Source organism: Corythoichthys intestinalis, chromosome 16 (genome assembly GCF_030265065.1).
Source record: "Corythoichthys intestinalis isolate RoL2023-P3 chromosome 16, ASM3026506v1, whole genome shotgun sequence".
NCBI lineage: Eukaryota > Metazoa > Chordata > Actinopteri > Syngnathiformes > Syngnathidae > Corythoichthys > Corythoichthys intestinalis.
In genome coordinates this window covers 21705757-21717811 of record NC_080410.1, presented here as the reverse complement: position 1 = coordinate 21717811, position 12055 = coordinate 21705757, and the positions used below count along the sequence as shown (strand labels likewise).

The window sequence follows — 12055 nt, the reverse complement described above, 5'->3', positions numbered from 1 at the left end:
TTGTCACTTGCTGGTGCAAGCTGTGCTTGTAGCTAAATCTATATAAAACTTTGCATATCCCAAAGCTGTCAAATTTAAATCAAGGGTGTAGGTTTGGTCTCAACATTGGTAGGGACGATACAACAGCATAACTTGCATGTACACTTTTTGCTCGGAATGGGTCATTAATAAGACCAAACAAATTAGCTGAACGGGGGTCAGGGCTGCATTTCTCACGGATATGAACTTAATTGATATGCTAAATCAGGGGTGCTCATTACGTCGATCGCAATGCTAGTGTGGGTAGCTCACGGCATCCTCAAAAAAAAAAAAAAAAAGTTTTTTTTCTTTTTATGTACATAGTTAATTATGATTACCGTATGTTGTGTTGTATGAACAACATTTGAGGTAATGCAGCACCCATTTCTCTCTAAGCAGCTTCTTGCTCACGTTTTTCTGGTTCTATACTTCCCAGCAGAGTTCACCACATTTCACACAATTTAATTAACGTTAACAGTAGAAAACACAAACAGAAGGACACTTCTCTCTAAGCAGCTTCCCACTCAAGTTTTGCATGTTAGCAAGTTCACAGTTTAATGTTATGCTAACTCTGATGCAGGTCGAACTTGCAGTAGCAAAATTATGGGTGTGTTTCAAACCTCCACAACGCTGGCATCTTTTTAAATTACTTACAGTGGCTGCTGCTGGCCAAAAAAAAAACAACAACTTTCTAATATACCTCGTCTTCGAAGCGGGTGGAGGAGGCGGCATGTTGTCAACATGTATTCCTATCGGGGCTGTGTGAGTGTGACCATGCGTGTGTGTGTCGGGGGTGGGTCAAGTCATCAGCCAATCAAACGTGTGTTTGAGGGGGGATGGGGATAGAACCGGCGCATTCAGCAAGTGAAAAGTGGTAAATGTAAGTTTGGACATAATGAAAACAATTCACCTGATTATGGTTTGGTCAATTCTTTACTTAAAACAAATGGGAAGACAATTTAAATCACATGTATAACTAAACTCATTATACAGTGTATATAAGGTTGCTTTAACTTTGGTGGGGACACTGAGAAGTTGGTAGTATTATGTCCCTACCGTCCCTATGCAAACCTACGCCCTTGATTTAAATCCTAGTCAACATTACGACAGTTGATCTAAAATAGCTAGCTAAAACTGTTACTTCAATTTAAAAAAAAAATAAAAAATACTGTATCTAGTCTTTCCAATGCCAATGCATTGATAATAAAAACTATACAGTAATACAATCAGGTACACAACTTTTCAGAGAACCGTTGGCTTGCAATAATTACGCCTTTACCAGTCTTGATTGCCATAGCATCAAACACAAATATCAGTGATCCGAATAACATGCGGCATGAAAAATAATAGATTATTTTTTAGCGTCTATTAACCCCAAATGGCGACTTGATGTTTTTTTCCCTTCTGTAATGTACAGTTTCACTTCCGCTACGTCTCTATCCACGTGATCAATGGGCGTGAGTAAAGGGCACTGCTGAAAGTTTCCCGTTAAAATGGTCACAACGTCGCATGGAACCTGACTTAAACACAGTTTTACAGTGAAAATGAGGTAACGAACTATTTCTTATATTTAAAATAGATACGTAACGTGTATGTTGTTGCTTTACTGAAGCTTCCTTATCAATAATGTTGTCACGGATCCAGACAGTCACAAGACGTTTTAACCCGGGATTTGAGTTTTACGGTAATGATGAGTAATATGTAAAGCGATTTAATTTCGGGATGGCCCATTTAAAATGTCATTTTTACGACGCGTGTGCTGTATAACTCATCAAATATGATGTAATCTTTAAGCAAGTCAGCGAGACGTAGTCGTTTCGTGAAGATAACGTACTCATTAGCTTTCTTTTAGTCGCAAAAGTGGTTGCCTGTGTTTTTAGGCTACATTTTCCTTTGTGTGCATTCTGTAGGTTATTTTTTGACTATTGAAGTAGTACGGTCAGCACGTAGCTCGTCACACTCTACAAAATAAGCCCTGAGCTACGGTATACGACATTGTAATAAAGTAATTTCTATATTTAGGGTTCCTATAAGGCTCTCTACAATTAAACATTTATGTTTAAGTGACAGTATTGTCAACAGATTTATTCTGTGCATTTAACTTAGTACGCAAATTTAAATGAATACAGTCATTACCAATCACTTATTTTGTAGTAAATTCCATATATTGTCTCTTCCTTTTCCTTTATAATAATTCAGTTAAATTGTAAAGAGACTGGACTGCCTGTATTATGAACTAAACTAAAGGCAGGCCCGTCCAACACACAAAGTAGACCAATTCTTGTCTTGTATGTATCTGCATGCATATAAGTACATTGTCTGAAAGGGCAACTGAAAAGCTTTTCGGATTTCGCTCTTGAGTGTTTTACTCAGTTGAATTGTATTAAATGCATCATTCTCTGTCTCAAATAGTCACATTAAAAAATAAATAAATAATTGACCGCGTAGTTTTTGAGTTATGGCCATAGCAACACCATAGCAACGAGGGATGCGCCGTCCTGCCGACTGCTACCTCATGACGTAACTTCCAGGAAGCCTCGCCACCACTCTGAACACGGAAATATAGCACCACGCTATCATCGCCATATATTGCAAACATTTTCTGGGTTTTACTCGCGGAATTCGTCATGCCATCTCGATGTGTAACGATGAATTGCTCACAGGAAGACTACTAATATGCTCTACATCAATGCACATTTTCAAGGGGTAACAACTCATGCCAGACCTGTGTCAGCCTAGACAAGTCAGCGAAACTTCTGGATATCTAGTTAACATAATACACCATTTTGACACAATCTCAGTAAGTAAGATCAGTGTTTCTTTTCACAAGTATTAAATACACTGTTGATTGTTTTACAACACAATATCCGTGCATTCATATTACAGGTACAAGAGTGCTGGGTCCGAATGCAATGGATCCAGAATGGCTTCTCTTGATCCTAATAGGCAACATGTCAATTTCTTTTGCACTTGAAGGTATGCTTTTCAGTAACTTATCAATATGTGATGCCTTTTAGGTTGTTGCTATAATAAAGATATTTTTCTCCGGGTATACCACTCATATTAAATCACATCAATTTTTCTCATCTAAATTTGGAGTGTTAAAATGAAAAATAAAGTGTTACTGTCGTGTCATGAAAAGAAGAAAGGGCTTCATGCGTATAACTGTTTATCATTTACCACACTATATTATGCTACTAAGAGTTGATAGCCCACTTAATTGCACATTACACATGACTAAAAGTTCATAATTTGCACACAGAGCCGTGATACGGTTCTGTTTTTTTCATTGCAGCTCATATAGTCACAAGCATGCTTTGAAGCACATGTGCTGTCGCCTTACTTCCTGTTAGCAGTCTGCTGAGCCCTATTATGTGTTGAACTGAGACGTCACGACCATAATATTCTCGCATGTTTGATGTATGTGGTAATATTCCTAATAAGTACGATTAAACTAGGAAACCTCAAAGCTGCAATTTTTGGGAAGTTGACTAAATTCCCATGATCAACGAAATTGTCTTCATATAAGCATATACTTTACTGTACTAAGTACTGTACATAAAATTCACCCTCCTCCACAAAATAGAACATTAATGTTTTAAAGTAATATCATTTTAAGTTGAAAAAAATATTTAACAAAATATTTGTTCAAACATGATCATATTGCTTGTAATATTCTGAAAGTAAAACTTTAAAATCATCCAATTTGATTTAAGTTTTTATGAGTTTTGTTATCATTACCTGTCATTCCTTATTCCTCAGGTGAAATCATATTGTACTGTTAAATTGTGAAGTTTTTGGGGTCTAATATGTTTCTTTTCCCAAGAGAACACCACACATTTTGAAATTGCATATTTTTAAAATTCTCTTTTAGGTTTGCTAGGTCCTCCATATCCCCCTTCCAAACCTGAGTGTCACATTCCATGTGATGAAATCTGCGGGGTTGATATTCACTGTAATTGGAATCACAGATTTGATCCCCGGGTCTCCACAAACTACAGTCTACACTGGGAAACAGCACACAATGTGTAAGAGCATCATGATACTCTTCAGTAAATAACAGAAATGGGAAGAGAGGCCACAAATGTAAGAGTAAAAGTATGGGACTTAATTTTTACTTTTTAATTGGGGCATGAATGTTAAATAAACATAAGTACAAAATTGGATTGTGCAACTTCAGATATTGCCGAACAGTATCACTAACTAAAAGAAAAGTAAATTCAATATTTTTTAAAATACTGTAACGTCAAGTCAGGCAGATTTATCAGCATGAAATTGTCTTACATTACCTTTATTAGTTTACACTTATGGAACAACAACAATAGGCATCATCATCATCATCATCCCTTTTTTGTAGTCAAGCCATCCATTTACTACAAAATTTGCCTTCACTCCAATGAGCTGTAGATCTAATGTACTGTACCAGGGTTCACTAAATCCGGACTTCGGTGCCACTTTTCCTGTCGTGTTTTCCAGGTCTCCCTCCTCCAACACACCTGAATCAAAATAATGAGGATCATTATCAGGCTTCTGGAGAGGTTGCTGATCACAGTCATTTGATTCAGGTGTGTTAGGGGAGAGAGATGTGGAAAACACGACAGGAAAAGTGGCATTGAGGTCTGGATTTAGTGAACCCTGATCTATACGCTTATTTTTCCATACAAATATGTTTGTGTAACGCAGTAGCGCGGAAGATAACTGTTTTTCAGTCAAATATCACTAGTTCTGAGGCTACCTTATGTTGGATTGGGTAATGTGACACAAACCTCATTGAAGAATCAAATATATTGTCAAGGCAATTATAAACACCTCTAGATAAAATACAAAAGTAGCTCAAGTTATGGAGTAAAAACCGAGTTTCTTCTTACCAAACATACTCAAGTAAAACTCGTGATGCACTAAAACTACTTGAACAAATACAATTCTTCCAAGAAGTCACAAAGCCAATCTAGTTTTACTATCCACCTCTGCTAAATGAGCATTATCAAGTGGACTTACCAGGTCGCCTCCCACTTCCTCTTCAGAGTGGACCATGTGAATACAGGGACCAGTTTAAGTGGGCTAATCGGCCGTGAACACTTTTCCATGTATAGTGAACTTCCTGTTTGGGTCCAGGCTGAGAGCAAATATGGTTCTGCCAAATCCCAAGTAGTTGTCTTCAACACAGGCAACCTTGGTGAGTAATGGAAATTTTGCTCAAATTTACATCTACAGAATCTTTTTTAACATGAGCGACTTCTTTCTCCTCTGCTTTTAGTGAAACCATCTCCTCCTATATTTACACGAAGCCAACAAGATCCTTTGGAAATATCCTGGAAGTCTATCTGTAATCTTCAATCGCATCTTTCTTTGGGTTCTTGTGACGTGAGATTTCGGAATGAAGTAGAACAATTCTGGCGTGAGGTATTAAAAAAGCCTGTTTCTTTTAGTTCTTTCCACATCACAGTTGATGATGTGAAAGCAACTGTACCACTACCACAATGTTTTACATTTGGTTTAGGAGGAAATTGGAGGACAAGTCAACTATGAATTCAGTGGTCCTGTCCGGCCTGGTTTAGTCTATGAATTTCAAGTCCGCTGTTCCTGTGCAACAGGCTTGAAAAGTAACTGGAGCGCAACCCACAAAATAATGAGTTTTGAGACAGGTAAACCTTCTCCGAAGAAGCGGTTGAGAATTATGTTCATTATTTAGAATTGACGTGCATTAAAAATACTACTATACTAATTTTTGCCGCACATTTTTTTTGTCAGCTCCTACTGGACAGATAGATGTATGGAAGGATTGTGGTGTGTCTGCCACTAATAATGATTGTGTTATGACATGGAAGGTACACAACACACAACTTAATTTACTGATTATAATAGTAAGCAAACTGTATGATTAGTTTCTTGGCCTGGGAATCTCGGAATAACAGAAGTTTGACCACACAAATTTTCACACAAGTTTTCATCACAGCACAAAAAATACAATTGATCCCGTAGTACTGGGACATTGACAGTATTAATTTGTAGTCACCACCACAATAAATATGAGAAACAAAAAACAAGATGTAATTGTTGATTTGTAATATTGCAGTTTTAATGTTAGATGTTTCACAAAAAAGATAACACTACCATCAAGAAATTATATCCATTTTATGCGCATTACCTCTCAAATCCAACTCTCATGAGTCATATTAAACTTTGCTCTTTGCCCCCCACCCTGTTCCCCTCCAGAAGATTCCAATTTCTCAAGCTCACGGCCAAATTTTGGGATATGAAGTTAAGCTGTCCTCCAACCACAACATGACGGAATTAGTGAATATTTCCATCGCTGAGCCAAGGGGCTTGTTGGTCTGTGATGAGCACCAATGCTACCTCAACTCTTCTTTAAAGAGTGTGTCATCAGCAAGTGTGTTAGCCTACAATGCCCATGGGGCTACAATGCACTCCTACCTTGCAATTCCAGAGCCAGGTATCCATTCTGTGATTTGATTGATTTTAGCTTAGGTATGTTAAGTTGGAATGAATATTTGAAGTACTCTTTCAACCAGTGTTGTTTTGCCAGCCCTTTTGATTTTCGTCTTAGTCTTTTGGACGCAAATACTGATTTGTTATCGTCTAGTTTTAGTCAAGGAAGACTGACAAATTTTACCTAGTTTTAGTCCACAATTACTGAAAATGTTTTCGTCTGTAAACTTAAAAAGTTTTATACCATGAATAAATAGATACACAAATAAAAGGTTTCCAATAATTTTAAATGGACACTGAGAGAATAGCACATACTGTAATAGTAGAGTCTGCAAGGACATCACTATCTTTGTGATGATAATACACACCCAACAGGAAAACAGTACATTATTTTCAATTAATTAAACTCACCTGGACACTCACCATGCTGAATGCCGAGGCTCACGCGAAGGCAATGCTAACGCTACAAGTTACATTTAGGGCGTGATGATCAATCAGCACGGACCTTTAAAGGCTAAAGCAACATGGCGTATCTAGCCAACATAAGACATGACATGTTTCAAAAAAAGCAAGTTTTGAACCTTGAGATTATGTTGTGCGTAAACATGTGTGTGTATTTGGTGGGGGGGCATGCAGCACGACACATGAGTGATATGACCAAACACTGCTACAATGTGCTGTGCTAACTAAACCACACATACGATAAGAAAATGTCACACATTGTGAACTTATGACGGAAACGACGGCCAATTTTATCTCATCTCGTCAAACAAAAACTGGCATTCGGTTTATGATGTTTTAGTCTTCCAAGACACATTTTTAGCTCGTCATCGTCACAAAAAATTGATGTCGCTGAAATATTTTCATTATCGTTGACAAAAACAACACTATTTTCAACCATGTAATGATTATTATGTTTTCTTCCAAAAGCAATCAAACACCGTAATAAATGGCTTTGTTATTTTGTGTTATTGATTTTTACTGCTTTACAAATTAAATACAGGACATTATAGGATACCAAGGAAACAGAAACCCAGAAATATATATTTTTATTTCATATTCCTGATCACATCACATAGCCTATTGCTTTTTGTTTTTTTTATACTTTTACTCCATAGTCCACTCAAATTATTGTAGCCAACATGTTGCTCTGATGTTTATAGGTAAAGCTAGAGGTGAGGACTTTATTAATGTCACGATGAATACAGAGAACCTCACAATCTCTTGGGATCCTTCCTTTTGGCTCCCTGACGCCAAATCAATCGACGAATATGTGGTCCAATACAAACAAGCAGGGTGTCATTTGGGGAAAGGATTTGACTGGATCAGAGTGAATAAAAGCTGTACTTCAGTTACATTTACAGGTCTGCTTTATTTGTTATTCTACAGTATATATATTGGCAATTGGCAAATATTAAAGAGCGGGGGGAAAAATTAAACTAAACCGTTCCACTTTGGTTCTTTCTCCTTACAGGTCAGTTTGAAAAGTACAGGCCCTACCAAGTGTCTCTATTTACTGTAAGAGCCAATCAACAAAGCCATCATATTTCATCTGTTATTGGATATTCTAGTCACGGAAGTAGGTATTCATACATATAATAACTACTCTAACAAACATAACTTTTTTGATTGATTTTGTCAATTTGTTTTTGTTTCTTTACTTTGCAGTTCCAGCCAAAGTGCCATTATTTAAAGTAAATTCTATTGCTGCAACACATGCAACCCTACTATGGGAGCCTGTACCGCTGGACATGCAGAACGGGCTGATCCTCTACTACAAAATAGGAATACATGGAAAGACTCATGGAAAAAGTAAATTACAAAAACTCCTTAAAGCCAAAGTTTGCCACACAAAAACGTAGCAACAGTCAGCTACTCATGCACAAAATTGTTGGTAACTGTCTGTTTAAGAAATTTCAAGCATGTTAACTTGCCTATACCCCAAATGTATTATTACATACTATGAGTAATTTTCACATTTCAGGTTATTTTTTACTTATTCTCTCTGTAATGGATCAGGGCTAAAGGGCGTTTTTGCCCCTTGTAATATATATACAATTTGAATCACAGAATTATTTTAAAATCTCTGTGTGTTTGCTATACTTTAATTATGAGACTTCAACCCAACACTATTTCACCCCTACAGCAGTGTACAATGTGAGCGCTTCCCCTCAGGATGGAAATAAAACACTTGAGCTGCTAAACCTCAGTGCAAATCAGGAGTACGAAGTTTGGATCCAGGCTGTGACTGCAGCTGGACCAGGAGCCAATGTCACCACCAGTTTCATCACAACGCAACCAGAGCACCTTGAGCTCAAATCAAAATGTAACTTTTTTTTTCATGATTACTCTTTTCATAAAAATGTATCAAATAAGACAAATCTGTTTTCTTATGCCATACACTTCTCCATCTCTGTTTGTCAGCACATTTACTAGCGTTCCTGCTCCTACCTGCTATAATATGCTGTCTTTTGATTTTATTCAGGTGAGATGCTAAATTTTGTCTCAATATAGACTTGCATTAAAATGGTTTTGCCTGTTTCAACGTCACTAACACAACATGCTTGTTTGGCAGTTTTCATAAAGGAGCAGACAAGGCATGTCTGTGTATAAATGAGAAGGTTCCAGATCCTTACAATAGCACCATCTTCAAAATGACTAAGTATCGGGTGAGTTTAATTTTTTTCAGGTAAATGCTATGTAAGATAGTCAACATTTTGAAAGAGAATGTTTTCATTCTGTGTTATATCATTGCAGATGAATGATACCATACCTTGGATCTGGATCCCAATCAATGAACCACCTCCCACCATGTCCATTTTAGAAGTAGTGGAAATACAATGCCCTGTATGTGAACAGGACTGTCTCTCTGAAGACCAAACAAGACCAGCAGCGCCCTCAAAGAGATGCACTTGTAGGACAAATAGATATAGTGGAGACGAATACAGAGAAATGGTTGACTCTGAGGAGGAAAAGAGTGCGGGTGGTGGTGCGGGCAGGGATGATTGTTGGAGTTCATCAGAAGAAGAACAAGACATGTCAGGATACGAACAGCATTTTATGCCAACTGCTGTGGACATACTGAATGCTTGATACAGTGTAATTACAAAACAATATACTGTATCATACAGTCATTTCTGAATTACATTAACATTCTATGCTCATCGACATTGTAGTAGCAATAACTATACTGAGTAAAGAATTATTTATTATTCAGAACATTTCAAATACACTATTGTATTTTAATGACCGGAAGTGTTCCAATATTTCACCATTACTATCATCGGATTCAGTGTTCACTGTTTTCTATTCCAGGGGTTCCCAACCTATTCCACTAAGGCACACTGTGGGTGCAGGATTTCATTCTTACCAAACAAGATGACAACACTTTTTCCCCAATCTGGTGTTTTACAAGTGCAATCAGTTGATTGCAGTCAGGTGTGGCTTGTTTTAGCAGAAGCCTCATTGGTTCAACTGTCTCTGCTGGATCGGCTGGAACAAAAACCAGGACCCACAGTGTGCCTTGAGGACTGGGTTGAAAACCCCTGTTCTATTCAACCCACTGGTATTTTAGACAAATGCGTCTTTTTATACTCAAAAAAAAAAAAACAGGTCACTTTTAAAAGTTTTTATTTTTCGTAATTAAAAAAATGAATTTTATAAGTGCAGTGATGCGTGTGCTCGTGTTATCTTTGTCTCATTTATTTTGATGATCTTGAACATTAAACCGAAGATACTTTGCACACAAGACACAAAAACAACACACAATATATACATATTCAAAGTTCTGATGTTTTTAAAATTTTGAGTAAAGGGAAGGCTTCCAAAAATGCTGGTGCAGACCATCTAGATCCATATCTTCTTCAATTAAGTGCTCCATTTATCAGTCCATATTTAGCTCATATTTTTAACCAAACCCTTCTATCTGGAATCATTCCAACCTCTTTGAAAACTGCTACTGTAATCCCGCTACATAAAAATGGTGACATCTCTGACCTCAATAATTACTGTCCAATATCCAAGCTTCCGTTTTTATCCAAAATTCTTGAATCTTTGATCAATTCTCAACTACGTTCTTTTATTGACTCATCTAATATACTTCAGCCGCAACAGTCTGGTTTTTGCCCAGGTCTCAGTACAATTACAGCTATAGTTTTTGTGTTAAATAATATTGTCTCCTTTCTGTGTCAGTTCTGTGCTGCTCTTTTCATTGATCTTTCAAAAGCATTTGATACCGTTGATCATAAAATTCTTCTTCATAAACTGCAGGCCAATGCTCTCAACTGGTTCTGACCGTTGCTGCTGACGGTGTTCAATCAAGCCCACTTACTATTACAAATGGGGTGCCGCAGGGGTCAGTCCTTGGACCACTCCTTTTTACGTTATACATTAATATTATTCTTCCTAATCAATTTTGTAATGTCCACTTTTTTTCTGATGATTGCATTCTATATGCTCCCGGTTCTTCCGCAGCTCTAGCTCTGAGTCGTTTACAGACTGCTTTTGATTCTTTACATATATCTCTTCATAATCACAGATTAGTTTTAAATGCTGAAAAAAACTAAATACATGGTTTTCTCCACTTCCACCATTACTGACAATGACTTACCTGTAATCAAATCCCTAAATGGTACCCAAATTACTCTCACTGACTCATACAAATACTTAGGAATTTGGATTGACAGTAATTTATCATTCAAAACCCATATTCATCATCTAATCCGTAAACTTAAATTCAAACTTAGCTTCCTGCATAGAATCAAAGGCTGTCAACTTCTAACCGGAAAACCATTGTGTTATTTTTTGTTTCTGTTCTTGATTATGGGGACATCATGTATTGTCATGCAGCTCCATCAACTCTTCAGCAGTTAAACCCTGTCTATCTCAGTGCACTACGTTTCATCAACAATGACAATTTCTGCACCCGTCATTGCACCCTTTATCAAAATGTTGGATGGTCTTCACTACAGTCAAGAAGAAATATACACCTCATGTTATTAATCAATAAGGCTTTACTGTGCAAACTTCCTAACTACCTCACATCTCTCCTGTCATTCAAATCCAGTAACTACAAAACACGAAAAACTAACTACTTAACCCTAAACATTCCACTCACACGCACTAATGTTGGCGGAATTGGCTTTAGCTATTATGCTCCTCTTAGGTGGAACGAATTGCATTCTACTCTTAAACTACAGTCAGTCATTCATCTCGGTGATTTCAAATCTTTTGTCTGATGTTTTTACTGATTATTGTGACTGTTTCCGTTAGTGTATTTTGTGTTGTCTGACATTTGTGAATGTTTCTTTGTGCTCAGGCCTCTCTTGTAAAACAGATATTAATCACAATGAGACTGCCTGATAAAATAAATATTAAATAAAATAAAGAATAAATAAAAACATAATAAATGAATAAAATATTTGTTTTTTTTAAATAAGCCAATGAAAGTGTTATTTAACTTTAATGATTTTTTTAATTCAATGACTGGCCCTCATTTTAATATTCAAACGGTGTACAGAATGAAGAAGAACGAAACATCGTCCTCGTTTTGATGAAAACATAAAGGTTGTCACTGTTCCTAGGTACG

The 12055-nt window shown here is 36.9% G+C and overlaps 1 protein-coding gene across 3 annotated transcripts; it reads left to right on the top strand.

Moving 5' to 3' along the window:
* Window positions 1–1464: 1464 nt before the first annotated feature.
* il12rb2l (interleukin 12 receptor, beta 2a, like) lies at window positions 1465–10089 on the top strand. Of its 3 annotated transcripts, XM_057860577.1 has the most exons (17): window positions 1465–1567; window positions 2723–2818; window positions 2905–2994; window positions 3314–3438; window positions 3893–4046; window positions 5043–5194; window positions 5276–5421; window positions 5519–5663; window positions 5770–5846; window positions 6235–6472; window positions 7632–7832; window positions 7943–8047; window positions 8137–8280; window positions 8615–8794; window positions 8893–8953; window positions 9044–9137; window positions 9226–10089. In XM_057860577.1, exons 6-17 carry the CDS (start codon window positions 5104–5106, stop codon window positions 9559–9561), a joined length of 1818 nt encoding a protein of 605 aa, XP_057716560.1. In that variant the 5' UTR covers window positions 1465–1567; window positions 2723–2818; window positions 2905–2994; window positions 3314–3438; window positions 3893–4046; window positions 5043–5103; the 3' UTR covers window positions 9562–10089. The 3 variants fall into 3 exon arrangements, with proteins under 3 accessions (XP_057716560.1, XP_057716558.1, XP_057716557.1); XM_057860575.1 differs by lacking the exon at window positions 3314–3438 and having other exon boundaries at window positions 5112–5194; XM_057860574.1 differs by lacking the exon at window positions 3314–3438.
* The last annotated feature ends 1966 nt before the right edge of the window (window positions 10090–12055 follow it).